Source organism: Balaenoptera musculus, chromosome 16 (genome assembly GCF_009873245.2).
Source record: "Balaenoptera musculus isolate JJ_BM4_2016_0621 chromosome 16, mBalMus1.pri.v3, whole genome shotgun sequence".
Taxonomy (NCBI): domain Eukaryota; kingdom Metazoa; phylum Chordata; class Mammalia; order Artiodactyla; family Balaenopteridae; genus Balaenoptera; species Balaenoptera musculus.
In genome coordinates this window covers 58508313-58533917 of record NC_045800.1, presented here as the reverse complement: position 1 = coordinate 58533917, position 25605 = coordinate 58508313, and the positions used below count along the sequence as shown (strand labels likewise).

At 38.1% G+C, this 25605-nt stretch overlaps 1 protein-coding gene across 2 annotated transcripts in view; it reads left to right on the top strand.

The window, feature by feature from the left end:
* The window catches only part of LRMDA (leucine rich melanocyte differentiation associated), a 1073058-nt gene that overhangs the window by 1020000 nt on the left and 27453 nt on the right, over positions 1-25605 (top strand). The window contains exon 7 of one of the 2 annotated variants that reach the window (XM_036827918.1): positions 9258-9331. The exons of the other annotated variant lie outside the window; for it this stretch is intronic. Within the exon in view, the coding sequence (XP_036683813.1) occupies positions 9258-9331 (74 nt within the window). The remainder of the gene's footprint in view (positions 1-9257; positions 9332-25605) is intronic. 2 annotated transcript variants of the gene reach the window in all.

The window sequence follows — 25605 nt, the reverse complement described above, 5'->3', positions numbered from 1 at the left end:
CAAAAGAAATCTGTAAAAGCTAAATAGATGACTGTCTGTCTCCTGGGTCACAGTTTGCCCTAGTTTTCTAGCATCTTCATCTGTGCTTGATGAAACGGCCCCTCTTCAACCCTTGTTCTTTTCTCAGGGGAGAGAGAGATTGTTTGGTATCCCCATGGAAAGGAAAAGACAGTTAAATAACTACATCATTTTCCCCCAGCCTATTTATAAGCCTTACAAGTTAATGCTGGACAGGCCATGAGTTCCAGTGAGGAAAAATTGACAACAGCAACAGTAATAATACTCATGATCATTGTTAGCAGCAGCAGCATGTACCACATTTTTTTAGGGCATTTATATGTGCCAGACACTATTCTTTTTTTAAAAAAATAGTTTTATTGAGATATAATTCACATACAATAAAATTCACCCATTTTAAGTAAGGGTAGTTGTTTTTAGCAAGTTTACAGAGTTGCACAGTTGTCACCATTATGTAATTTTAGGACATTTTCATTATCCCAGAAAGGAATCCCCTATTCATTAGAAATCACTGTTCATTCCCCTATACTTTCCAACCCCTGTCAACCAGTAATCTACTTTCTGTCTCCGTAGATTTTTCAGTTCTGGATAGATCATATGAATGGAATTATAGAATGTGGTCTTTTGTGACTGGTTTCTTTCACTTAGTATGATGTTTTCAAGGTTCATCTATGCGGTCGTATGTGACAGTACTTCAGCCCTTTTTCTAGTTAATAATATTCCATTGCATGGATATACTACATCTTGTTCATCCATCCATTAGTTGATAGGCATTTGAATTTCACCTTGTTAGCGATTTGTTAGATACCATGCACTATAACTTTTTCAAATCTTTCATTTTGAATTAATTTCCAACTCACAAAAAGTTGAAAAATTAGTCAAAAAAATTCAGAGTCCCCAAGTGTTAACATCTTATATAACCACAGTACAATTATCAAACATTGATATAATACTATTATTATCTCATCTAAAGACCTTACTCAAATTTTTCCTATTGTTGCACCAATATTCTTTTTCTGGTAGAGGATCCAACTCAGAGTCACTCATTACGTTTAGGTGTCACATCTCCTTACTCTCTTTTAATCTGAAACAGTTCCTCATTCTTTCTTTGTTTTACAAGACTGATTTTTTTTAAATTTATTTATTTATTTATTTATTTTTGGCTATGTTGGGTCTTCGTTTCTGTGTGAGGGGTTTCTCTAGTTGCGGCAAGTGGGGGCCACTCGTCATCGCGGTGCACGGGCCTCTCACTATCGCGGCCTCTCTTGTTGTGGAGCACAGGCTCCAGACGCGCAGGCTCAGTAGTTGTGGCTCACGGGCCTAGTTGCTCCGCGGCATGTGGGATCTTCCCAGACCAGGGCTCGAACCCGTGTCCCCTGCATTAGCAGGCAGATTCTCAACCACTGTGCCACCAGGGAAGCCCGAAGACTGATATTTTTGAAGAGTACTGGGCATTTATTTTGTGGACTGTCCCTCAATTTGGACTTTTTAGATATTTCTTCATGAGTAAATTAAGGTAATGCATACTTGACAAGAATAACATACTGGGGCCTTTTCATTGCATTATATCAAGACGTACATGATATTAATTTGTCTAGTTTCTGGTGATGCTAACTTGGATAACTCAGTCTAGGTGATATCTATCTGTGAGGTTTCTCCACGGTTAAGTTGTGATTTTGACTTAGAATTTAATAATTATCCTGTGGGAAGATACTTTGAGGCTATACAAGTAGTCTGTTTCTCATCCAAGCCTCATTTGCCAATCTTAACATCCATGGGTGGTATTTCCCTGCAACAGTTATTACTGTGGTGTTTGCCAAATAGTGGTTTTTCTACTTCCATCCTTCCTTCCATATTTACTAGTTGAAATTTTACTGTAAGGAAAAGTGTACCATGCTCTTCTTCCTATCTATCAATGTATTCATCTAACTATATATTTGTTTATTTCATTATGGTGTCATGGAGTCTCACTTTATCCTATGGGTTATAATCCATTACTATCATTATTTATTTTGTCTATTGAATTGTCTAAGATTTTCCCATTTGGAGATCCTTCCATTTGGTGTTGTATTTCTTTTGTTGTACTGTTCCTTATTTTTTGTTCCAGGATTATCTTATACTTTTCTTGTCCTAACCCTGGAGTCAGCCATTTCTCCAAGGAAACCTAATAACTTTAAAATTTTTTAACATCTTTATTGGAGTATAATTGCTTTACAATGTTGTGTTAGTTTCTGCTGTATAACAAAGTGAATCAGCTATATGTACACATATATCCCCATATCCCTTCCCACTTGTGTCTCCCTCCCACCCTCCCTTTCCCACCCCTCTAGGTGGTCACAAGGCACCGAGCTGATCTCCCTGTGGGATGCAGCTGCTTCCCACCAGCTATCTATTTTACATTTGGGAGTGTATATATGTCAATGCTACCCTCTCACTTCGTCCCAGCTAACCCTTCCCCCTCCCCGTGTCCTCAAGTCCATTCTCTACATCTGCATCTTTATTCCTGTCCTGCCCTTAGGTTCTTCATAACCTTTTTTTTTTTTTAGATTCCATAAATATGTGTTAGCATACAGTATTTGTTTTTCTCTTTCTGACTTACTTCACTCTGTATGACAGACTCTAGGTCCATCCACCTCACTACAAATAACTCAATTTCGTTTCCTTTTATGGCTGAGTAATATTCCAATGTTATATGTGCCACATCTTCTTTATCCATTCATCTGTTGATGGACACTTAGGTTGCTTCCATGTCCTGGCTATTGTAAATAGAGCTGCAGTGAACATTGTGGTCCATGACTCTTTTTGAATTATGGTTTTCTCAGGGTATATGCCCAGGAGTGGGATTGCTGGGTTAATGGTAGTTCTATTTTTAGTTTTTTAAGGAACCTCCATACTGTCCTCCATAGTGGCTGTATCAATTTACATTCCCACCAACAGTGCAAGATGGTCCCTTTTCTCCACACCCACTCCAGCATATATTGTTAGTAGATTTTTTGATGCTGGCCATTCTGACCGGTGTGAGGTGATACCTCATTGTAGTTTTGATTTGCATTTCTCTAATGATTAGTGATGTTGAGCATCCTTTCATGTGTTTGTTGGCAATCTGTATACCTTCTTTGGAGAAATGTCTATTTAGGTCTTCTGCCCATTTTTGGATTGGGTTTTTTGTTTTTCTGATATTGAGCTGCATGAGCTGCTTGTAAATTTTGAAGATTAATCTTTTGTCAGTTGCTTCATTTGCAAATATTTTCTCCCATTCTGAGGGTTGTCTTTTCGTCTTGTTTATGATTTCCTTTGCTGTGCAAAAGCTTTTAAGTTTCATTAGGTCCCATTTGTTTATTTTTATTTCCATTTTTCTAGGAGGTGGGTCAAAAAGGATCTTGCTGTGATGTATGTCATAGAGTGTTCTGCCTATGTTTTCCTCTAAAAGTTTGATACTGTCTGGCCTTACATTTAGGTCTTTAATCCATTTTGAGTTTATTTTTGTGTATGGTGTTAGGGAGTGTTCTCATTTCATTCTTTTCCATGTAGCTGTCCAATATTCCCAGCACCACTTATTGAAGAAGCTGTCTTTTCTCCATTGTATATTCTTACCTTATTTATGAAAAATAAGGTGACCATATGTGCATGGGTTTATCTCTGGGCTTTCTATCCTGTTCCATTGATCTATATTTCTGTTTTTGTGCCAGTACCATACTCTGTTGATTACTGTAGCTTTGTAGTATAGTCTGAAGTCTGGAAGCCTGATTCCTCCAGCTCCGTTTTTCTTTCTCAAGGTTGCTTTTGCTATTCGGGATCTTTTGTGTTTCCATAGAAATTGTGAAATTTTTTGTTCTAGTTCTGTGAAAAATGCCATTGGTAGTTTGCTAGGGATTGCATTGAATCTGTAGATTGCTTTGGGTAGTATAGTCATTTTCACAATGTTGATTCTTCCAATCCAAGAACATGGTATCTCTCTCCATCTGTTTGTATCATCTTTAATTTCTTTCATCAGTGTCTTATAGTTCTCTGCATACAGGTCTTTTGTCTCCTTAGGTAGGTTTATTCCTAGGTATTGTATTCTTTTTGTTGCAGTGGTAAATGGGAGTGTTTCCTTCATTTCTCTTTCATATTTTTCATCATTAGTGTACAGGAATGCAAGAGATTTCTGTGCATTAATTTTGTATCCTGCTCCTTTACCAAATTCATTGATTAGCTCTAGTAGTTTTCTGGTAGCATCTTTAGGATTCTCTATGTATAGTGTCATGTCATCTGCAAACAGTGACATCTTTACTTCTTTTCCGATTTGGTAATGTATTCATAGTATTGGATAGAGGAGGAGGTATTTCAGCTGAGCCTTCAGAGATGGTGGGATTTAAATGGTCATAGTGGAATAAGGAAGGCTGGGAGACGGGCACTTGGAGTATGGCTCAGGACCACTTATTTTGACATCAGAAATGACTTTGGGGATAGGGGATGAATTTTGCCTTCCAGATGCAAATCATTCCTTCTACAAGAGTATAGTCTTCTGTGGGAAGGTGGCCTCCATCTTGTCAGATATCCAAGAAATGTGGGTACCTCTGTACTATACTATATAGGCCTTCTATCCTATTGGCTTGATTAATTTTGCAACACATATCATTGGCAGCAATTGAGGAATATATATATATTATAATGAGGACAGATGATCTTAGGCAGAATTAGAATATTAATTTATTGGTTTAACTTTGCCAGGGTTCCTAATGTTCAGTATCACAGTTGATTCTGGGTCCAGAAAATTGGTTTGCTGTTTCAGTGGAATATTTTTGAATTCATGTCTTGGACCTCAATCTATATAAATCTGTGTTTTCATTGGTTTAGAAAATAACTTGCACATGATATACTTAGAGATGCTTTATTTTAACAGTTTAACTACAGCTTATAAATTGTAAATTCTGCTGGAAATTTTGGGGCTGGATACTTAATGGATTCTTTTGAATGTCCTGCAACTTCCTTGAACCTCCAGAAATTGTTTACTAAATTTTGTTCATTGGAATACATGCATATTCTCTAGGGATAGATTTATAGTTTTCATAGTATTCTCAAAAAGTTCTCAGAACCCCTAATATTTAAATACTACCATCCTAGAGTTATGCTGTCCTGTATGTTGGCCACTTGCCACATATGCTCATTTACATTTAAATTCACTAAAATTCAATAAAATTAAACATTCAGTTCCTCAGCCCCACGTTTCAAGTGCTCAGGAGCATCACGTGGCTAGTGGCTGTGATATTGTGCAGTACAAACATGGGACATGGTTTCCATCATTGCAGAAAATTCTGTTAGGCAGCATTGCAAGATGTTGGTTCTCAAATGTTGGCATGCCTCAGAATCACTCAGGTGGCTGTCTTAAAAAGATTGCTGAGCCCCAGTTCCAGAAATTCTGATTCAGTAAGAGTGAGAGTGAGTGATGTGTGATTAGGGAAGTATGAGTGAGGTGAGTAAGCAGTCAGTGTAGGAGTCAGTATGTGACTAAGGAGGGTCGGGAATTTGAGTTTCTTGCACGTTCCCACGTCAGACTGATGTTACTTGTCTAGGAACCCCTGGGATAGATGAGGGTGGCTGGGTTGGTGGGGGGTTGGCTTTAGGTCATGGAGGAGAGGGGGGAACTTCTACCAGAAATTTTCTGTGACTCAGAACTTCTTGGCAATCAAGTCATGGGTCTGGACAATGCCCATGGGTCTACCTTTATTTATCTCCATTCAAGAGCCATATATATATATATATATATATATATATATATATATATATATATATATATATATATATGTATGTATGTATAAAACAGCAAGTCTACTGGGGTTTTTTTTTAAGGATTTTTTAATTCTGGAAAGTATAGTGATGACTGATACTAAATTTAAATAAATAAATAAAGCAATCAATCTACTGTTAAAACTACATTGTGTCTGCCTCATAACCAATTTCGATAGGCCGGATATGAACCAAGGACGATACGCCTTTTGGAATGTTTCCTTCTAAAGCTTATCTTCAGGAGAAATATGGATTTTATAGTGGCTTCCATCTTATCTAGAGTCCAAGAGGTACTCAGGCCTTTTTATGTATGGAGTGTTGTCATATTACAGAAGACAATGGTCTTTTCAGTGTATGAGGGGAGAGGCAGAGTGGATGAGAACAAGGCTAGGTGTGTGGTGGTCTGTCAAGCCAGTGTTATCCTGGGAGAGCAGTAGAGGCCTAGCCCAGAGCTCCACAGAATGAGTGTGCCCCTCCCTCGTCTCTACCTTTAGCTGTAGTCTCACATTCTACATAAATCAAGAACCAAAACCATGCAAGAGACTTGCTGATTATTTTCCTATAGCTCAGGCCATCATACATCACTAATACATTATGTCACTCCTTCCTTGGGAGCCCAAACAGGGCCCCCAAATCCTTTCCAAGATAGGACTTAGGCAGCTATACCAGTCAAATGAAACATATTTGCTGTCCTGGATGTGAATGATGAAGAGTTGAGAGGGCAGATTTTTCTCTACCAGAAAGAGGCAGAGAACACTCACCCACATTTAAAGCATCTTACAAACTTAGTTTTTGAACATTTTCCACCACTTCTTGAAATTAGGCTGAAATGGGGACTTCTTAGCAACACAGAGGGCTGGGTGTGCAGACTAACAAGGAGGATCCTAATTTGTCAAAATATGTTATGTGAAATGCAACCCCTGCAAAATGCTAGCTTTGATTAATTTGGGGAAATGAGAATCTCTTTATTCTTCCCCTGCTGGCACTGAATGATGGTTTGTAGGATCACTGCATGAGAGATCTGAGAGTGGCAGCTTGACTGGAAAACACTGAACCTGCCTTTGTGAAGGCAGAATTCCATGAGCTACGTCATTCCTGGGATGGTTCCCTTTTGGCCTTCTGGAGGGCATAGCATCCAGGTCACAGCTGGTACAGGCAGACAGGCTCAAGCCAGGATAAGTGACATTGAGAGTGTGTGTGTGTTGAGGTGAGGGGTCAGGGATGGGTTCAGTCTGGATTTTCTCAAACTCAGACCCCTAGCTGAGTGCCTGGGCTGCTAAACAAGGATGGAAATGAGAGCTCTCAGCTGAAGTTTAGGACCAACATGCTCCAACCAGGCTGAAGAGGTAGCTGAATGTCCCAAATCCCCTGATGTGTAAAGTTTCAGACACAAACTTGCAGCATATTTTTTTCAGGAGGCTCATGCCAAAGTCATTTTCTTCCGTATCAGAGAGCAGAACAAAGAGCAGTAATGATTGGAATCCTTCCATTGGTGAAGACCATTTCCAGAGAATCTCAGGAAAGACTGATCTTACATGTAGACTGAGTAAATGTAGGGGGAATAGCACAGACAGGGAGTCCAGGAGAACCAAATTTTAATCCTGCCACAAGATCGTGGTGTGACCCAGTAACCTGAGAAGGCCACTTAATTTCTCTAGGGATTCATTCTCTGCTTGTACAGTGAGTAAGACAGATTAGATAATCTTATAATTCCTTCTGGCTCTAAAATTCTGTTGCATGAATGGATGACTCGCGATCATTGTTGAGGTGAGGTCTTCCAGAGTCTGTGACTCCAGATGTGATGCCTTGCCAGAACTTTAGCCACTCTCCCATCTATGACTTTCATCCTGTCACCATGTCCTACCTGATCTGCCCTTTCACAGCCCACATTTTCTGTCTGTCCAGTCTTCTTCAGGTTAAGCTTTAGAGTTCAGGCATTTTAAAACTATTGACCTCTGTCTTCTGATGTATTCCTTCTTTGAAGACCAGGTTGTAAAGTAGAAAAAGAATCAACTCCTTTTGATAAAGCAGGAATGAGGAGGTTCTGTAACCTCCACCTGGCTTGCCAACATTGTCTTCCCAACATTGTCTTCCCAAGACATCCTCACAGAGATGACAGGAGTCAGAAGAGTTGAGTTAAAACCACAGATCTAGACAAAGACAGCATGGAAGACCAATGGCCAGATGATGCAAGGAAACGTTTGAAAAATATTATTCTACCACACAAGTTACTTCAGTGCAGTGTGGTAAGAGCTACCACAAAGGTAGCTTATTGTGTATTTGTTTAATATACAATAAGGGCACGTAGGTGGCAACTAAAGATGCTGCTTGGATGGAGAGAAATCTAGAAAGACAGTAGAAGAAACACTTGATCAGAAAGGTGAGGAAGATACAAAGAAGAAAAGACATTCTGAGCAAAGAGCACAGGGCTGTGAAAGCATGGCAGGTCATTTGATATCGTTGAAGAATTAAGTTCAAGGTGAGGGAGCATTAGAAAATAAATCAGGAGTCATTTTATGAAGAGTACTCTCTGCCTTGAAAATCTGAAATGTTGTCAGGGGTATAAAAGAGTAAGGGATCTACATTTTACAAGTGTACCTCTGGCAGCAGCCTTCTTGGGAGACCTGGGAAACAGACAGCAGAATTAGAAGACCTTGAGTAGACTTAGCAATGGATAATAAAGGGGAACTGAGACTTACAGCTGGAGAATGGGGCATGGGGACAAAGAAAAGAGATGTTAAGAAGGGTGAATCTGTAAATACCAAAGCTAATCAAAAGCTTTCGCGAGAGATTGTTTCTTTCCTACCTTCCTTCTTCTTTCCTTTTCTTTTTTTTCTTGAATGTGTTTGTTTTACAAAGGTTATGCTAACCACATGCTTTTCAGAAGAAAACTTGTTCCAGTGCTTATTTTCATTGGATGAATAATTCAGCACCAATGGAAATTATACTTAAATAGATACAAGGGCCTAATTAAGCTAAAAAAAGACAGGTGTCTCAGAAAAAGTCTCAGGAATCTACTTCAGCCAAATCAAGCCACATAGCACCCAACTCTATGTTTTTAAATTGGACCTATGGCTCCCTGGTAGGATTTTTAGCTCTTATTTGTTCTTATTAATGATAAAATAAATAATAAACATTCTTCATAAAAACTTTGAAAAATACATGAAATTATAAGAAATAGAAATAAACCTGTGATCCTACCACCCAGCAGTAAATACTTCTAACGTGTTTTCTTCCATTCTTTCTTGTACACATGTATGTGTGTGCATATATTCATAATGAAAATTGTGATTATATTGCATATTGATTTTTAAATTTTTTTCTCACAATATTTTAGCATGAGCATATTCCTCTATTATTAAATAGTTTTCAAATATATAATTTTTAATGGCTGTATTTAACCTTGTCCCTGTTGTAGGATGTTTGAACTGTCTCTATTTTTTGCCCTTTGTCTTACTGTTGCCCCATAGTGAGTGGGATCAATATTTCACTTCCTCCCCAATTGGTTCAGATGTCAAGACTAATGATGCCACACATGCACCAAGTGAGTATGGAAACATTTATTGCTTACATCATCAGGCTTTCTGGCCATAGGAGGGGAAGTACCAAGCTGGTGTACTTGGCCTAAGTGGGGAAGGGGCAAGTGGCTTTGGCTTTTATTATGGTTAGGGGTAGGCTGGCATGAAGGTTCCCATGTGCAGGCTAGGGTTTGTGGATTTGAACTTCCAATGTCAAGTGAAGGAGTACCTGGCCTTTCTTATTGGTTTGTCCAGATGTGGGGCAAAAGGGAATGGGGAGGGATGAGGTCTGAAAGCTTTCAGCCACCCGATGGTGAAGTCAGATGATCTTACACATCAGAAAATCCCAAGGAATCCTCTAAAAATCTGCTGGAACTAATAAATGAGTTAGCAAGATTGCCAGGTACCGATCAATATACAAAAAAAGAAAAAATTCACATGTATTTCTATACATATGCAATGAATAATCCAAAAATGGAATTAAGAAAATAATTCCATTCACTGTAGTAAGCAAAAGTATAAATTACTTAGGAATAAATTTAACAAAAGAAGAATAAAACTTATACTCCAGAAACTCAAAACATTGAAAATTAAAGAAGACCTAAATGAATAGAAAGACATTCTATGTTTATGGATTGTAAGACAATGTTATTAAAATGAGAGTGTTCCACTACATGATCTACAGATTCAACGCAATCTCTATTAAAAACCCCAGATGGAATTTTTTTTGGTAGAAATTGACAAGCTGATTTTAAAATTTTTATGGAAATGCAAGGGATCCAGAATGGAAGACACAGTCTTGAAAAAGAAGACAGAGTTGGAAGACTCACACTTCCTAGTTTCAGAACTTACTACAAAACTAGTCATGAAGGAAATATGGTACTGGTGTAAGGATAAACATGGAGATCAATGTAATAGATCTGAAAATCCAGAAATAAACCCTCATGTGTAAGGTCAATTTATTTTCAACAACGATATTAAAACATTTCAATGAGGAAAGAATAGTCATTTGAACAGATGGTGCTGGGACAACAGAATATCCATGTGCAAAAGAATAAAGTTGGACCTCCTCTTCCTTACCCTTCACCCAGAAATTAACTCAAAATGGATTATGGACCTAAATGGAAGAACAAATAATGTAAAACTCTTGGAAGAAAACATAGGACATAGGTCCTCATGACCTTGGGTTAAGTAAACTCTTCTTAGCTATGACACCAAAAGCACAAGTGACAAAAGAAAAAATAATGATGCACAATATTGCTATTAAATGGGAAGATGGTAAAAACAAAAGCCTTCTCCTTTAAGTACATCTTGTATCTTGGGTCTTAATTTCTGTAAGTATTTTTTTAATCTATATTAGGCCATATTAAATATTTTCACCAGAGGTAGTATTCCCATTTTGGGCCCGTGAAGTCCCATTCTGTCAAGCTGATCTTAAATATCAAAGATTTAGTTTTATTTCAATTGATTACTCATTGGGTCAGAGTATCCATGTCCACTATGGGATATGCTAAGACGGTGGGCACTAAGATCATGGGGAATTTAGAGGCAGTAGTTCTAATGATTAAGATAATGCATACCTGTCTGTCTTCTGTTTTACATTTGATAACTCTTCTAAGAATATGGGGTTCCTTTAACTTTAGTGAAGTCCCCAGTTACAGATGTAATTTGAGCCCCAGTGTTAGTTGAGGCCAGGAACGTTTGCCAATTTGTGCACATCAGCAGAGATTAGAGTTCATTTAGAACCTGTGTCTTAGAGACAACAAAAGCCAAAGCACACCCTTTTAACTTTTCTATTGTTAAATTCTTTCAGTGAATTTTAGATTTCTAATTATGGACTTCCATTTTAGTTTTATCCCACCCCTCGCTTTTTTTTTGGTGGTTGCTGGATATACTTTCATGGGGTTCTTCTCAACCTTGCTCAGATTTATGTAAATTGTCTTCCTCCAAAGAGTGCCAATTCCATGTCATCAGGGTTAGGAAACTCCCCCCGTGGCAGTGGTTGTTTTATTGGATGTAGAAACACTGGCTTAAGTAGTGTTTGAATGAACGCTTTGGCATGCTGATAAGCCACAGCACTCAATGTGATGGAACATCATATCTTTGTCAGTCAAGTTTACAGTTGTCTGGTAAGGCGATGATGTCCTCTGCCACTTTAAGAGTTGTGGGGATAAAGCGTTCAAGGTCATCCTTTATAAGGGTCTGTACTCTGTGGTGCATGAATGTTCTTTCCCTGTAACTCTGAAGTTCAGGTTTGGTTTTGGTGACAGAGACATAGGCAGCAGCAGTAGAGGCATTTAAATCTTTGTAGGGACCTAGCGAGTGATCTGTTTCTAGGATGTAGACCTCAGCACAACCACGTGGTGAGTGGTCATCTTTACAGGAGCATCAGCCAATGGGCCTGTATACTGCACAGGGTATCAATGTTGGTCTTTTCCCTGATTATATAACAGGGCCTGTGCCTGGTTGAGAGACTCAGTCAGTGGTCTCAGGGTAAGAATTTTTTCCCTGAACAGACCATGGGTCACAGCTTATGCTGGAACTGAGGTACAAATTTAATCTGAGGTGCAAAGATAGGTCTGGCTAAGGCTACTTTAAGGAGAGCCCCAATCCCCTATTCCTGTCCCTAAACACCAATATTGAAACTTTGAGTTAGGTTGGTTTCAATATAAGAGAGGCTTGGTGGGACTCAGCAAATTCAGCTCAACGTGTGCGCTAGCCTGCAGGCTTCAAAAATACACACTAACCAGCAGGCAGCAGAGCCTGAAAGCAAGTCAAAAGCAAAAAAAGAAAGTCCCCCAGATGATGGTGGTCATCACCCTGACCATACTGCACACAAGGCCAGTTGTCTTGTCACCCCCTCCCAAATTTGGATCCCATGTCAAGACTGATGACACCACACGTGGGCCAAGAGGATATGAAGACATTGATTACTCATGAGGCTTTCTGGAGAGAACAGGACAGGCATCCAAGCTGGCCCATTTGGTTTCAATGAAGCGTCTTTGGTTTTTATTGTGGTTAACAATAGTGCCAGGGAGAGGGTTCCTCTATGTGTGCCAAGGTTTGCGTGATTTGAACTTTCCCACTGGTGCCCAGGGGAGAAAAAGGAAACACCTGGGCTTTCTTACCAGCTAGCCAGATGTGGGGCAAAGGGAAAGCAGAGGAATGGGACCCGTAAGGAAAGAGACCTGCAAGCTGTCAGCAGTCGAATATCAAAACTGGAGTCAGATGCTTTATTACACCAATATAAATAGTTCTGTAATAACTATCCTGGTGCACACACATTCATGGGACTCTGAAGAAATGGGCTCTTAGAAAGCTAGAAATATGGAGATACAGTATTGTTCAAGTACAGTTGAGTATTGACTACCCTCCCCCCCGTTCAAGAACCAGAAGAGTCCTGTATCTGTAAAACTTCTCCAACATGGAAGCACATACATCGTTGTTATGCCTCCTTCTGGGATGATTATGCAGCGTTTGAGAAGTAAAAGGGCAGGAACATAAAAAAAATGGACTTTTCAATACCTTGCATGGACATGTCCCAGGCTACTAAATATGCTCCTTAGGGGCTCTGAGAAGTAAGAAATCCTGTGATGTGCGGTATCTACTCCTATTCTGTGTGGCCACCTCACTTATGATAGACTTTTTGTCCTTGGTTATTAAATTGGGAACTTAATACAATCTTAAAATTGAGAGTCTGTGGAGGGTTTGTTCTTGCAACTCCATAGGCCACCTAAACTTCAGTTTACAGTATCTCTGAATATCTCCTTAAGCTAAATTTCCAGGAGATAAATGAAATGGCCAGTCTATCTACCAAAAAATATTTTTTTGGAAAACTTCATTAGTTAAATCTCATTATTTGGGGGTGAATTTTACCTTGAATTTAGTGCTATCATTCCCACTAACTTAAGTGTTTATATTTTTGTGTGTGTTGAAAATAATGTGTATTAGAAAGCATGACAGACTAGGCACCCTTAATACCATCCTCTTTAAGATATCTAGTTTCTAGATAAATAGTTATTGTTAATACATTTCTGGGTCAGCTAGAAATAGGAAATTTCGCCAAAAGGGAAAAAAATCAAGAAAAACATTAAGCTGAAGTCAGTGAAGGAAGTAGGTATTTGCTTCAGATCCAGACACTGAAATATGGAGATGAAGACTTGGACCTACCACAAAACAGGGGATGTGAACCCAAAACTTCTTTATTAAGTCTGGATCCTTGAAATTTAATCAGGTGGTCTCAGGTCCGTAGCACAGATCCTTTCTGGAAGAAAGCATCATCAGTTCAGGCTGTCAAGATTTCCACAGGTTGAGAAAAGGAAAATATGAGCACACAGTCCGAAATCACCAAACACTCGAAAACACATAAGTGTAAGGTAGCCAAGAAACAAATTAAACTCCCAGTGACATCAGATATTAGAATTATCACAATCTGAATATAAGACAAAGTTGTATCAAATGGTTAAAGAAATGAGATGCAATGAAACAGAAAAAAAACCCATAAGAGACAATAAAAAAACCAGTCAATTTGAAAAATATCTATTTAAAACTTTTCATATAAAAATATAATTATGTATATTAAACAATCTGGTTAGATTAAATAGATTAGATCATTGAAGGTAGATCTATAGAAAGTATACAAATGCAACACAGAAATACAAGGGGATGGAAAGTCCAACGGGTTAGATGACATGGAGGCTAGAATGAGAAGGTTTTCCATTAAGGAAATCAAAGTCCTAGGGAGAATAGAAAAGAAATAGGAGAGGCAATACTTGAAAAGATGATAGTTGAAAATTCTTCAAAATGTTGAAAGACATGAAAACATATCGGAAGACATGATATATGATAGATGAAGCAGGATAAAATTTCCAAAACTGCATCTAAACAAAAGTATTAAAACTGCAGATTACCAAACACAGAAGATTTTATAAGTAACTAGAGAAAAAACAAAATGCCCTACAAAGAAGTGACAATTAGAGTGAAGGCAGAGGGCAAGTTTCTTACCATCAAAATGAAAGCCAAGAAGCAGTGGAATTATATTTTCAGGAAATTGATAGAAAAATATTAGCCTAGAATTTTGTTAGAAGTGAAACTGTCTTTCAAGAATGAGTGCAGGGCTTCCCTGGTGGCGCAGTGGTTGAGAGTCTGCCTGCCAATGCAGGGGACACGGGTTCGAGCCCTGGTCTGGGAGGATCCCACATGCCGTGGAGCAACTGGGCCCGTGAGCCACAATTGCTGAGCCTGCGCGTCTGGAGCCTGTGCTCCGCAACGGGAGAGGCCGCGATAATGAGAGGCCTGCGCACCGCGATGAAGAGTGGCCCCCGCTTGCCGCAACTAGAGAGAAAGCCCTGGCGCAGAAACGAAGACCCAACACAGCCATAAATAAACAAACAAATAAATAAATAAATAAATAAATAATTAAAAAAAAAAAGAATACCAGCAACACTGACATAATTCTAAAAAAAAAAAAAAAAAGAATGAGTGCAAAATAAAGAAATATTGATGTGTACAAAATGGGAAGAATTTACTACCCATATAGTCAATTAAAAGAACTTCAAAAGCATGTACCTGAGAAAAAATGGAAATAATCCAGGAAGGAATATTTGGAATGATGTTCAATGTGGGGAAAAAAAGTGTCTTACAATCAATGTACTATGGTCACCTCATTGCATATAAAACAAGTACTTACATAAAAAGTAAGGAATAGAAAAGTCTATATAATAGTCAAAGATTTCAAAATATTTCTCTCAATTTCTGATAAGTCAAACAGAGACAGTAAAGACATAGAAAATCAATACAATTAACAGGCTGGGTGTTTTTTGTTTTGTTTTTCTTTTTTTATTGAAGTGTAATTGATTTTCAATGTTGTGTTAGCTTCAAGTGTGCAGCAAAGTGATTCAGTTATACATATACATATTCTTTTTCAGATTCTTTTCCTGTATAGGTTGCCACAAAATATTGAGATAGTTCCCTGTGCTATACAGTAGGTCCTTGTTGTCTACCTAAAGGTAAACATCATTAGTTTTTTAAGATCATTCAATGATCTTTTCAGTGATCTAATCCACATATAAGTCATAACATATGATATTTGTTTTTATATGTCTGGCTTACTTCACTTAGTATGATAATCTCTAGGTCCATCCATGTGGCTGCCAATGACATTATTTTATTCTTTTTTATGGCTTAATAGTATTCCACTGTGTGTGTGGTGTGTGTGTATATATATATAAGTGTATATATATGTGTGTGTGTGTGTGTGTATATATATATATATATATCTCACATCTTTTTTATCCATGCGTCTGTTGATGGACACTTAGGTTGCTTACATGTCTTGGCTATTGTAAATATAATGGACAGAAGGCCTAAATAGACATTTCTCCAAAGGAGACATACAGATGGCCAACAGGCACATGAAAAAATGCTCCATGGGACTTCCCTGATGGTCCAATGGTTAAGGCTCCGTGCTCCCAATGTAGGGGACCCGGGTTTGGTTCCTAGTCAGGGAAGATCCCACATGCCACAACTGAAAAAAAAAAAAAAAAAAAGATCCCAAGTGCCGCAACGAAGACCTGGTGCAGCCAAATAAATAAATAAGTATTTAAAAGAAAAAGAAAAAGAAAAAATGCTCCACATCGCTAATTATTAGAGAATGCAAACTAAAACTACAATGAGGTGTTACCTCACACCAGTCAGAATGGCCATCATAAAAAAGCCTACAAATAACAAATGCTGGAGAGGGTGTGGAGAAATGGGAACCCTCCTGCACTGTTGGTGGGAATGTAAATTGGTGCAGCCACTAAGGAGAATAGTATGGAGGTCCCTTAAAAAACTAAAAATAGAGTTACTATATGATCCAGCAATCCGGAGAAAACTATTTAGAAAAGATACATGCACCCCAATGTTCATTGCAGCACTATTTACAGTAAACAAGCTGATTTTAATGGACATATGAAGAACTGTGCACAATTAGAGAATAGACATTCTTTTCAAGCATATAAAGAACATTTTAAAAATTGACCACATCCTAAGCTATAAAAGCAAGTTTTAACAAATTAAAAAAACTAGGTATCACTCACCTGTTGAACTACCATTTTTAGTATTTGTACATTAATAAGTTAACTAGAAAAACCTCATAAATTTGGATATTTTTAAAACAGCAGTTATAACTCATGCTCATAAAAATAATAGAGATGAAAAACTCCTAATGATAATAAAATGATATGATAATTTAAAATGTTTATAGAAAACTAGTAGCATGCATCCATTTATAATAAAAAATCTCTCATGGAACTTGAGGAATTGAAGGGAACTTCTTAACTAAATAATGAGTGGCTACAAAAAACAACCAAAAACAGAGCAAAACAAGTAAAGCGTATTTTGTTCTGAATGGTCAACAGTTGAAGCATTTCTTTTAAAAATCAAAAGTTTATTCAGTAAAAAGTAAATTGTCCTCCTAACCCAGACTATATTTCAGAGTATGAACATGCTCAGTCAGTTTATTGGGTATTTTTATTTTTATGTTGTAAACAGTTGTTTGTATTGTTTACCCATTTCCCTAAGGAGATGTTAATAATTTTCATCTTGATTTGTAAGAAATATTTACTACATTAGAGATAGTAACCTTTTGCCTGTCTTAGATGATAAATCTAAGACATCTTTTTGTTTGCAATTTGGGTTTTTCTTTTTTATGATGTTTTACCATGTAGAGACAACTTTTTACAAGACCAGATCTGACAATATTTTCCTGTATTATTTCTGCCTCTGACTTTATGCATATCCGTAGAGATTGGAGCTTCTCCAATCATTTTTTGTTATTATTATATGGATACTTTTTGTACATTTGACTCTCTGGTTAGGATTGCAGATTTATTTTGTCCCTTTAACATTTATTAAACAGGTCTTCATTTCCTCACTGATATAAAATATCAACTTTATGATGGTCTAAATTCCTTTATAATGGAATCTTCTTTTTTTGCTTTCTTTTATTGTACCATTAATCTCCCTTTCATTTTTTTGCAAGTTCCATGTTTAATTATTGTAGCACTGTTATTTATGAGGCAATGATAATTTTCATCACCCACCCCATTCTTCTTCTTTATCTTTTTTCCTCCATTTTTATTGGACACTTTGTGAAAAATTACAAACACTATGTCTGCTCTTCTTTTTCAAAATGATCCCAACTATCCTTTTTTAATTTATTAACTAAGTCGAAAGTCACTTCCTGAAGTTGAAAACTACAAACATAACCAATCCTTTTGATATATTATTTTTAATTTCATTTGTCCCATAAACTTGGATAGAGCTCAGGTAGGATTGTAAAGTAAGAAATACATCTATTAGTTTGAAAAGGAGAAGGTAGAAAGGAAATAGTTATGCTCTGACATAACCAAAGTTTTAAAAAAATTATCCAGTATTATTTATCTAACATTATTTCTCCAAAGCATCCCATCTACTCTAGCCAGACAAATCTCTTCATTATTCCTGCTTTAGGCCATGCACATTTCAAATTCTTGGCCTTCACTGAGAATATTCTTTTCCAGGGATACTTTTTCTCTTCTGTGTATTAAGAATTGTTTCTTTAAAGAATTTTTAGGGCTAAACTTTAGCTCCTCCAGCATGAAGCTTTCTTTCAATATTCATAGCATTTATAATCTGTTCTATACACTCTAAACATTTTAGAACTTTTTCTAATTACAAAAACAATAAAACAAACTCACAGAACATTTGATAAAGAGAGAACACATATTTTATATAGCTCTAACTCCCTCTCTCTTGTATATATTCCCTGACAGTATTTTTAATATGAATACCTAGTTGTAACCCTGGTGAACTTATAGTTTTGTAGGTGATTTTAGCAGAGTATCAAGCTTTTCTCTGTTGCTTCATAGTATTCATTATTACCATTTTAATAGCCACCCAATATTCTATAGAGTCAATGTACTATTATTTACTTAATCTTTGCTTTACTCTCTGTTCCTTATAACAGAAAACTCTGCAGTAAAATCTTTGTTGTGTAGTTTTCCTCTCTTTGGGGAGTGATTTCCTTAAAATAGTTATCAAGAACTGGAATCAAAGGGAGAAATTGTAAGAGTATTTTCAGGGTGTCAATATATGTTATTGGATAACTATCAGCCATCAGTTTCATGTGTGAGAGTTCTGGTATCCCAGCAGCTTTGATTTCACTGGGCATAAATATTTTTCTATTGATGATTTAAAAGAGAAAAGAAAAAAAAAGCATGTTAAACACGTTTGTCCTTAATCCTCTGTTGTGTGTATTAGTTAGCTTTCATGATTTAATTTTTGTCTCCCCAAAGAGATTGTAAGGTCCTCAGTGAGAGTAGAGACAATATTTTTGTTTATTCTTTGTGACCTACAATATCCTAAAAAAAAAATGTAGCAGACGTAGTTGTCTTTGGTGTTTGCTTCCTAATTGACTGAAACCTTCACAAAATGTCTTTCTGTTCCTCAGACTCAGGGTCAATAGTGATAGATGCATTTGGTGAGCAGCAAATTCGTGGCATATCATCTCCAAAAACAAACACTTACCCTAAGCTCACCTAGAGAGGTTACGCTTATCCTTGGAATCAAGGTTAATTGAAATTTCCTAAATAAATATGTATTTTGAATTTTTTTAGAATTTCAGACTCATTTATTCTAGCTATTATTCAATTAACAAGGCATAGCTGTTCAAGCACGATCACTTTCAGTGTTTGGCCATAGAAAGATCAGGCAAAAAACAGGGCTCTGGTCCTCTAAACCTCCTGCCCTGGGATTCGAGAATGAACCTTGGCTCCACATGAAAATAAAAGTTATCTGTGATAGAGTAGTACCCTATTGCTGAGAGTTTGCAGCTACACTTCTTCCCCACTTTATCCTTGGTTAAGAACAGTGTCAGGGGTATGATAGACAGTCCATACATATGTATTCGTTGAATGGTTGAATGAATGAATCTGTGCGCTTAGGTTGAATTAATCAGTCACTCTGCAAATATTTATTGAGCTCCTGTGAGGTGCAAAGCCCAGGGTACTTGTTACTGTGAAAAAAATAGATAAAGTTGACAGATCCTATACATAGCAGGGGATGGATCTAATGACCTTGAGGTTCCATCCAGTGCATTTTTCTCCAATTCGTGTGCATTCCTTTTGACACATGTCACATCCACAGGCCAAATAAAACTCCTCGAGCTGTGTTTATATGATGCACGATGACCCTACCCCACCTCCACCCTCGCCACACATACCCATCTCCCCCAAGGGCCTGAAAAGGAGTTGTATGATGTGGATTCTTAGTGCCGGCGACTCCTGGGCTGGGCTGAGGGGGCTCCAGATGGAGGCTTTTGTGGAGGGCTCCCTTTCATCCTTGGTTGTAAGCAGCCTGAGCTGTTATATTATAAATGAGTAATTTACAGCCTCCTCCCCAAGCCCTTCTCTGTAGGCTGTTTCATGGACTTCGTTACCAAAGGCTACCAGCGTGCCTGGTGCCTTTGATTTCTGTGGACACCCTGGACCAGAGAAAAGAGTTGTCGCCTTGAGCATCTGCACGTTGCCTTTCACATGTCCTGCAAATGGGTACCTGCCAGCCCTCTCCCCCAGATGCCGTCCTGACCATTGATTGTTCGCTGCTCACTTTCGCAGTTATTAGCCAGCGTGAGGCCAGGGCACTTAGCTCTCCACTTTAATTATTCATCCTTATGAAGAAAAATTTCCCTCTCGTGCTTTACCCTCCTCCAGCCCCAACCTGAGCACACGTGGACTCCTCCTTCCTTCCCTCCCCGAGCGCCTGGTGTGCTGAAGGGCCTTTCACCAGGGTACTCGTTCCATTTATGCCTTTAATATGCATTTTGTGTTTTGCCAAGGGGGTCAGGAGGGCACATGGAGAAGCCAGATGGCTTACCTCTTCCCTCAGGAAATGCAGTGCTATTTAGCTGGGCACCTTCCCAGCTCAAGGCAGGGTAAGATTCCACTGTTTCAAGGAGAGTTGATTCAAATGCCACTGTCTCTGAGGGTACAGCTCCAAGCTCCTCTCAGGCTGTGCTCTTCTGTCCTCCTCTGCCACTCTGGAGTTTTCTGCCAGAAACAGAATTTTAGGAAATACTAGGAAAAGGGTGGAAAGGCGGGGGGTGGGGGGGGGGTGGGGGAGGGAAGGAAAAAGCAACCCATTTTATCGATGGCCTTTTCTCAGACACAAGTTTCTGTTATTTTAATCCGACTGAAATAAGAAACCACAATCCGTGGATGAAAAGACAGTGGACAAACTCAGTGAAGCCATGAGCACCCTGAGGATGTATGTTTTTTCCCCCCATTTCTGGTTTTTAATGTTCCTTCCCGGCTGCCATTTCCCAACTTCAACTTTTGAAAAGCCAAGCAGTTTAACTGGCCAGGCCCGGGAAACTTATTTGTATGCAGCACAAATTTCAGAATCTGTTCTCAGCCTGTGCCGAGTGAAAAATGGCCTGCATTTTCTTGATAGCCCATGTGGTTGTAAAGAATAAATGGCTAATGAATTACAGATGAACATTGACGCAAATTAATCTTCCTGCTGTCCCTGGGTTATATGGCAGCCATTTAAAAGTTTAATCAATACACTAAAGTTGAAAACATGCAGGCACTGCAGTTGTTTGGATGTAATAAACATCAGAGGGAACCGGGAGGTTTGCACTCAGTCCATGTATCATAATGACAGCTATTTATGTTTAATGGACTAAATATTTTTTATTGGAAGGGAGCAAATGTCAGCTTAACTTTGTGAGCCCCGCATTCAACTTTCCTTTGAGGTTGGTGAAAGACGGCTGACGTGTCATTGGAAATGAAATGTTAAGGGGGGAAAAAGCACAGCGGCGACAAAGTGAGGAGAAGGCGTCGTTTGGAGATGTGATGCAGCACGAGCATTCGGCAGCAATTTATTAACGAAAACGTAAACTCTGATATTTCTAATGTTGTCGTAAAATGGTTTACTAGGAACAACTTTAATGGTTATTAGGGAAAACAAGTGCCCAGATCTGCCAGATATGCCTTTTGGTGCAGGCTTTTGTTTGAAAACTCTTTACCAGGTCATGTTTGCTAGAGATTTATAATTAGTCTTTTTTCTTAATGTGAGAAGTGGGGGAAGAAACAACGTGATGGCTCTCAGCCCTTGTATTCCATAGATCTTTCCTTTTGAATCGTGTCCAATGACTTTAAATAACCATGTGTTCTCTTTTGGAATACTTATATCTTAATTACTTTCCAAGTCGATATTTTGTAGCACTGCTGTGAGTCTGGTAGGGCCATGGAGGCTAAAAGAGAATGGACTTTGCCAATAGCCATGCCATCTCGCTGGACAGAAACAGGCTGAAGTAAAAGGAGAGAAATAGCTTTGTCTGAACAAAATATCTATATCTATATCTATATCTATATATATATGCGTGTGTGTGTGTGTATATATATATATATATATATATAGACACAGTTCAGCTTTGCATTTTCTTTTCTTCTCTTTTTTTTTTTTCTTCCAAAATAAAACAAAGTATGTTATCCCTGTGGAGCATCGGGTCTTGGAAAAAGGCATACCCTTTATAAAAATAATTAGAAACATTTCAGACAATGGAAAGCACGTTTTTAATGTCCCTTTTGCAACCAATTGTCTCAGACCCTCTTCAGTGTCTGAGGGTTCCTAAAATCCTCACATTTTATGGCAGAGCTTTGAAGAAAATAGTTCAATAGTTATCAAGGTGGACCTGTAAGATACCTAGCTACTCAGTGTTCAGATCTTTAACATACATATATATGTGTGTGTGTATATATATTTTATACATATATATATATAATATGTATTTTAATGTTATATATATGGCATCTTCTTATACATTAAAATACATATTATAGGGCTTCCCTGGTGGCGCAGTGGTTGAGAATCTGCCTGCTAATGCAGGAGACACGGGTTCGAGCCCTGGTCTGGGAAGATCCCACATGCCACGGAGCGGCTGGGCCCGTGAGCCACAACTACTGAGCCTGCGCGTCTGGAGCCTGTGCTCCGCAGCAAGAGAGGCCACGATGGTGAGAGGCCCGCGCACCGCGATGAAGAGTGGCCCCCGCTTGCCACAACTAGAGAAAGCCCTAACACAGAAACGAAGACCCAACATAGCAATCAATCAATCAATAAAAAATAAATAAATCTTAAAAAAAAAAAAAAAAAAAAAAAAAATACATATTATATGTATGCATTAAAATTTTTAAGGGCAAGAATTTGTGTTCTAATTGGGACTAAGATTCGGAAGAACTCGGCACTATGTGACATTAGGTTAGTCAGCCAAACTAATGGATTCTTTGGCCCTTTGTCTTCCCATAAGCAAAACAGGGAGACACTTTTTATTCTGAAGATCAAAGCATCACTCATTGTTCACCGTGATGATATCCCACCCAACCTGCTACTTCTCATGCCTCCCTCCCTGTGGTCCCTGAACCCTTCTTTATTTTTCCTCCTAGTTTTTCTCACTGTTTTAGGTGATTGATTGATTTGTCTCTTTGTTCATTTTGTGTTTCCACCATGTTACGTACAGTCCATGGTGGGTGATGGGAGAGCAGGAATGGGGGAAGGCAGGAACATGATTTTCTTCTTTGCTCCTAAAATCCCAGGGCCTGACCCATAGTAAGTTTTTATTAACAGCAGCTAAGTGAATTTCAGGCTATTATTTCTTATTGCCTTTAAAATAATAACTACAGTCATTTTTTGGATAACCTGTTATGATTTCTAGGCACTATGATAGTTGTTTTACAGATAACACTGTACATGATCTTAGTTGGAACCCTAGAAGGTGTGTGTAGCAATTCCAGAATTTGACTCCTGTCCTGTCCGTCTCTCCTTCAGCTATTCAGGACTCTCTCATGTTCCTGTGCCTCATGTTTTCACTGGGGACTGAAATCTCACTAAATAACCCTAACTTTTTGGTCTAGTCTACGACCAGCCAGCTCTCCAACTGGCTGCTAATAGACAAAAGAATTTGATGCAGACTTTCTCACCTAAACCTGATGTCCTGAGGCCTACCTGTGGAGAACATTGAGCCCTTGACTAACATTGGATGTTTGGTGATGGACAGTGTGAGTCTCGGATACGTGTCTTCCGCGGTCTGGGGAAACACAAGAGGCTCTGGCAGATGGTGCGGAAGGTGTATCAGATAAATATATATTCAGCTTCAAGCAAGTAAATCCAACAAATAGTGACCTAAATGTTTGTGTTTATTTTTGTTACATAAAAGTAAGTATGGAGGTAGGCAATCCAGGGCTGTTGTAGTGGCTGAAAGAGCAGCCCAGTAAACACCCAGGCTCTTTCTGTCTATCCTACTATCCTTCGCATGTGAACTTCATCTTCATGTTCTCAAAACGGCTACTACTCTGCCTGGAATCATTTCAGCAATCCAGACAAGATGAAGAAGGAGGGTCTTTTCCTGTAAGGCATTCACTTTTTATTTGTGGATAGATAACTTCCTAAAGGCATCTGCCTATTTCTCATTGCCCAGCCCACATCACTGGAAGGCTGGAAAATCGAGAATTTTAGTTTTCACACTTTTACAGTAGAGGGAGGCAGGATAAAAGGGTGTCAGTCCATAGTGTCTGCTACATAAGATAAATCACACTTTTTGTGTTCCTACAAAAGGCTTGAAATTGTGCTAGATGCCCATTTGTATAGCAAGTTACATCATCTTTACAACTACTGTGTAACAGAAGAATATTTATTCCCACATTCTAGGAAGTGGTAGAGCTGAGGTTTGAAACTACATTGTCTGGAGTAAAAAGTCTAGACCTTTTCTATAGCCATGTTATTTTTGATTTCGCAGTGAAAGATGGTAGGGTCACCAGCTCTATCTGAATGTGCTGTCTTGTGAATTCACTTAATACACTGGGTCTACTACTTTGACAGTTAAGTAGGTAGCAACTTCTATTGTTTTGTATTCAACCATGGAACATTCTTTACAAAGTGGTTGAGAAGGTGGGCTCTGGCATCCATCTAGATTCAAATCCTGGCTCTATCACTTACTACCAAAAACAAATTGCATAACCTCTCTGCTTCAATTTCTTTATCTGTAAAATGGAAATAGTAGTAGTATCTGCAGCAGGAATGTTTTCAGAAGATTAAGTACTTAGAACAGTGTCTGGCACTCAATAAATGTTGGTTATTACTATCACTATTATTATCCACGTTCACTGTCTTTGGTTTTGCCTGCATGACCAGATTTAACTTTGGGAGGCCAAGACCATGTTTTTCCCCCTCTCTGTATCCCCAAAATACATAACAAGTTTCCAGGCACATTGGAGACACTGAGTGAAAACTCATTCTAGAATCACACTGCATAAGTTCACATCCTTGTTCCGTTGATGTAACGTCTCTTTGCCTCAGCTTCCAAATCCAAAAATGGGGAGACTAATACTATCTACCTCACAGGGTCATTGTGAAGATGGAATGCAATAATGCACTTAAAGTTTTTAGAATAGTGTGTAGTAAATAGAGAAAGCTCAGTGTTAGCTATAATTATTGTAATCATTCATGGATCACTAGTACTCAAAGAGTGAAACTCCATGGAATGTAATCTAATCTGTAATGATTCCAAAGGCAATTTCTCTCAGGCCATTTCAGGTACATGATTATTAAAGAATAACCATATCTTTCTGGTGAAGCCATGTAGAGTCTATCCTATGATCCAGGGCATGTGATAGTGGTGATGAACATGAGCAACGTTCACCCTCAAAAATAATCAAGCACTTGAAAAGTAAAACTACCCTAGGATATAATTTTTCCATTTATTAAGCTATCTAAAATGATCTAATAAGCCATCCTTTGTGCTATTGAATGGATTGGGTATATGCTGGTATGTTTTAGAAAAGCATTTTGACTCTATGCACTGAGTCTAGAAAATATTTAGATCCTTTACCTAATAATGAAATCTGTCCAAAGGAAGGAATCTGAAATGCATAAACAAAGCATCTTTATACATTAAAATGTTCAGTGTAGTAATGTTTATAACATCAAAGCACAGGAAACAGTCAATATCCAACTAGATAGGAATGCTAAGTAAATTATCACATATCCACGGAGTGCAATGTTATATAGCATTCAAGTGATGTTTAAAAAAATTTTAATATGACAGGCAAATATTTATTCAATAAAAGCAAATGAAAAAATATATATATTGATATATATGTGAACTCATCCATGTTTATGACATAGGAGTAGAAAAAAGACTAGAAGACAAAACATCAAAGTGTTAACTGCATTTAGTTCTAAGCATTGGAGTTATACATGAGTTTTATTTATTTTTCTTTGT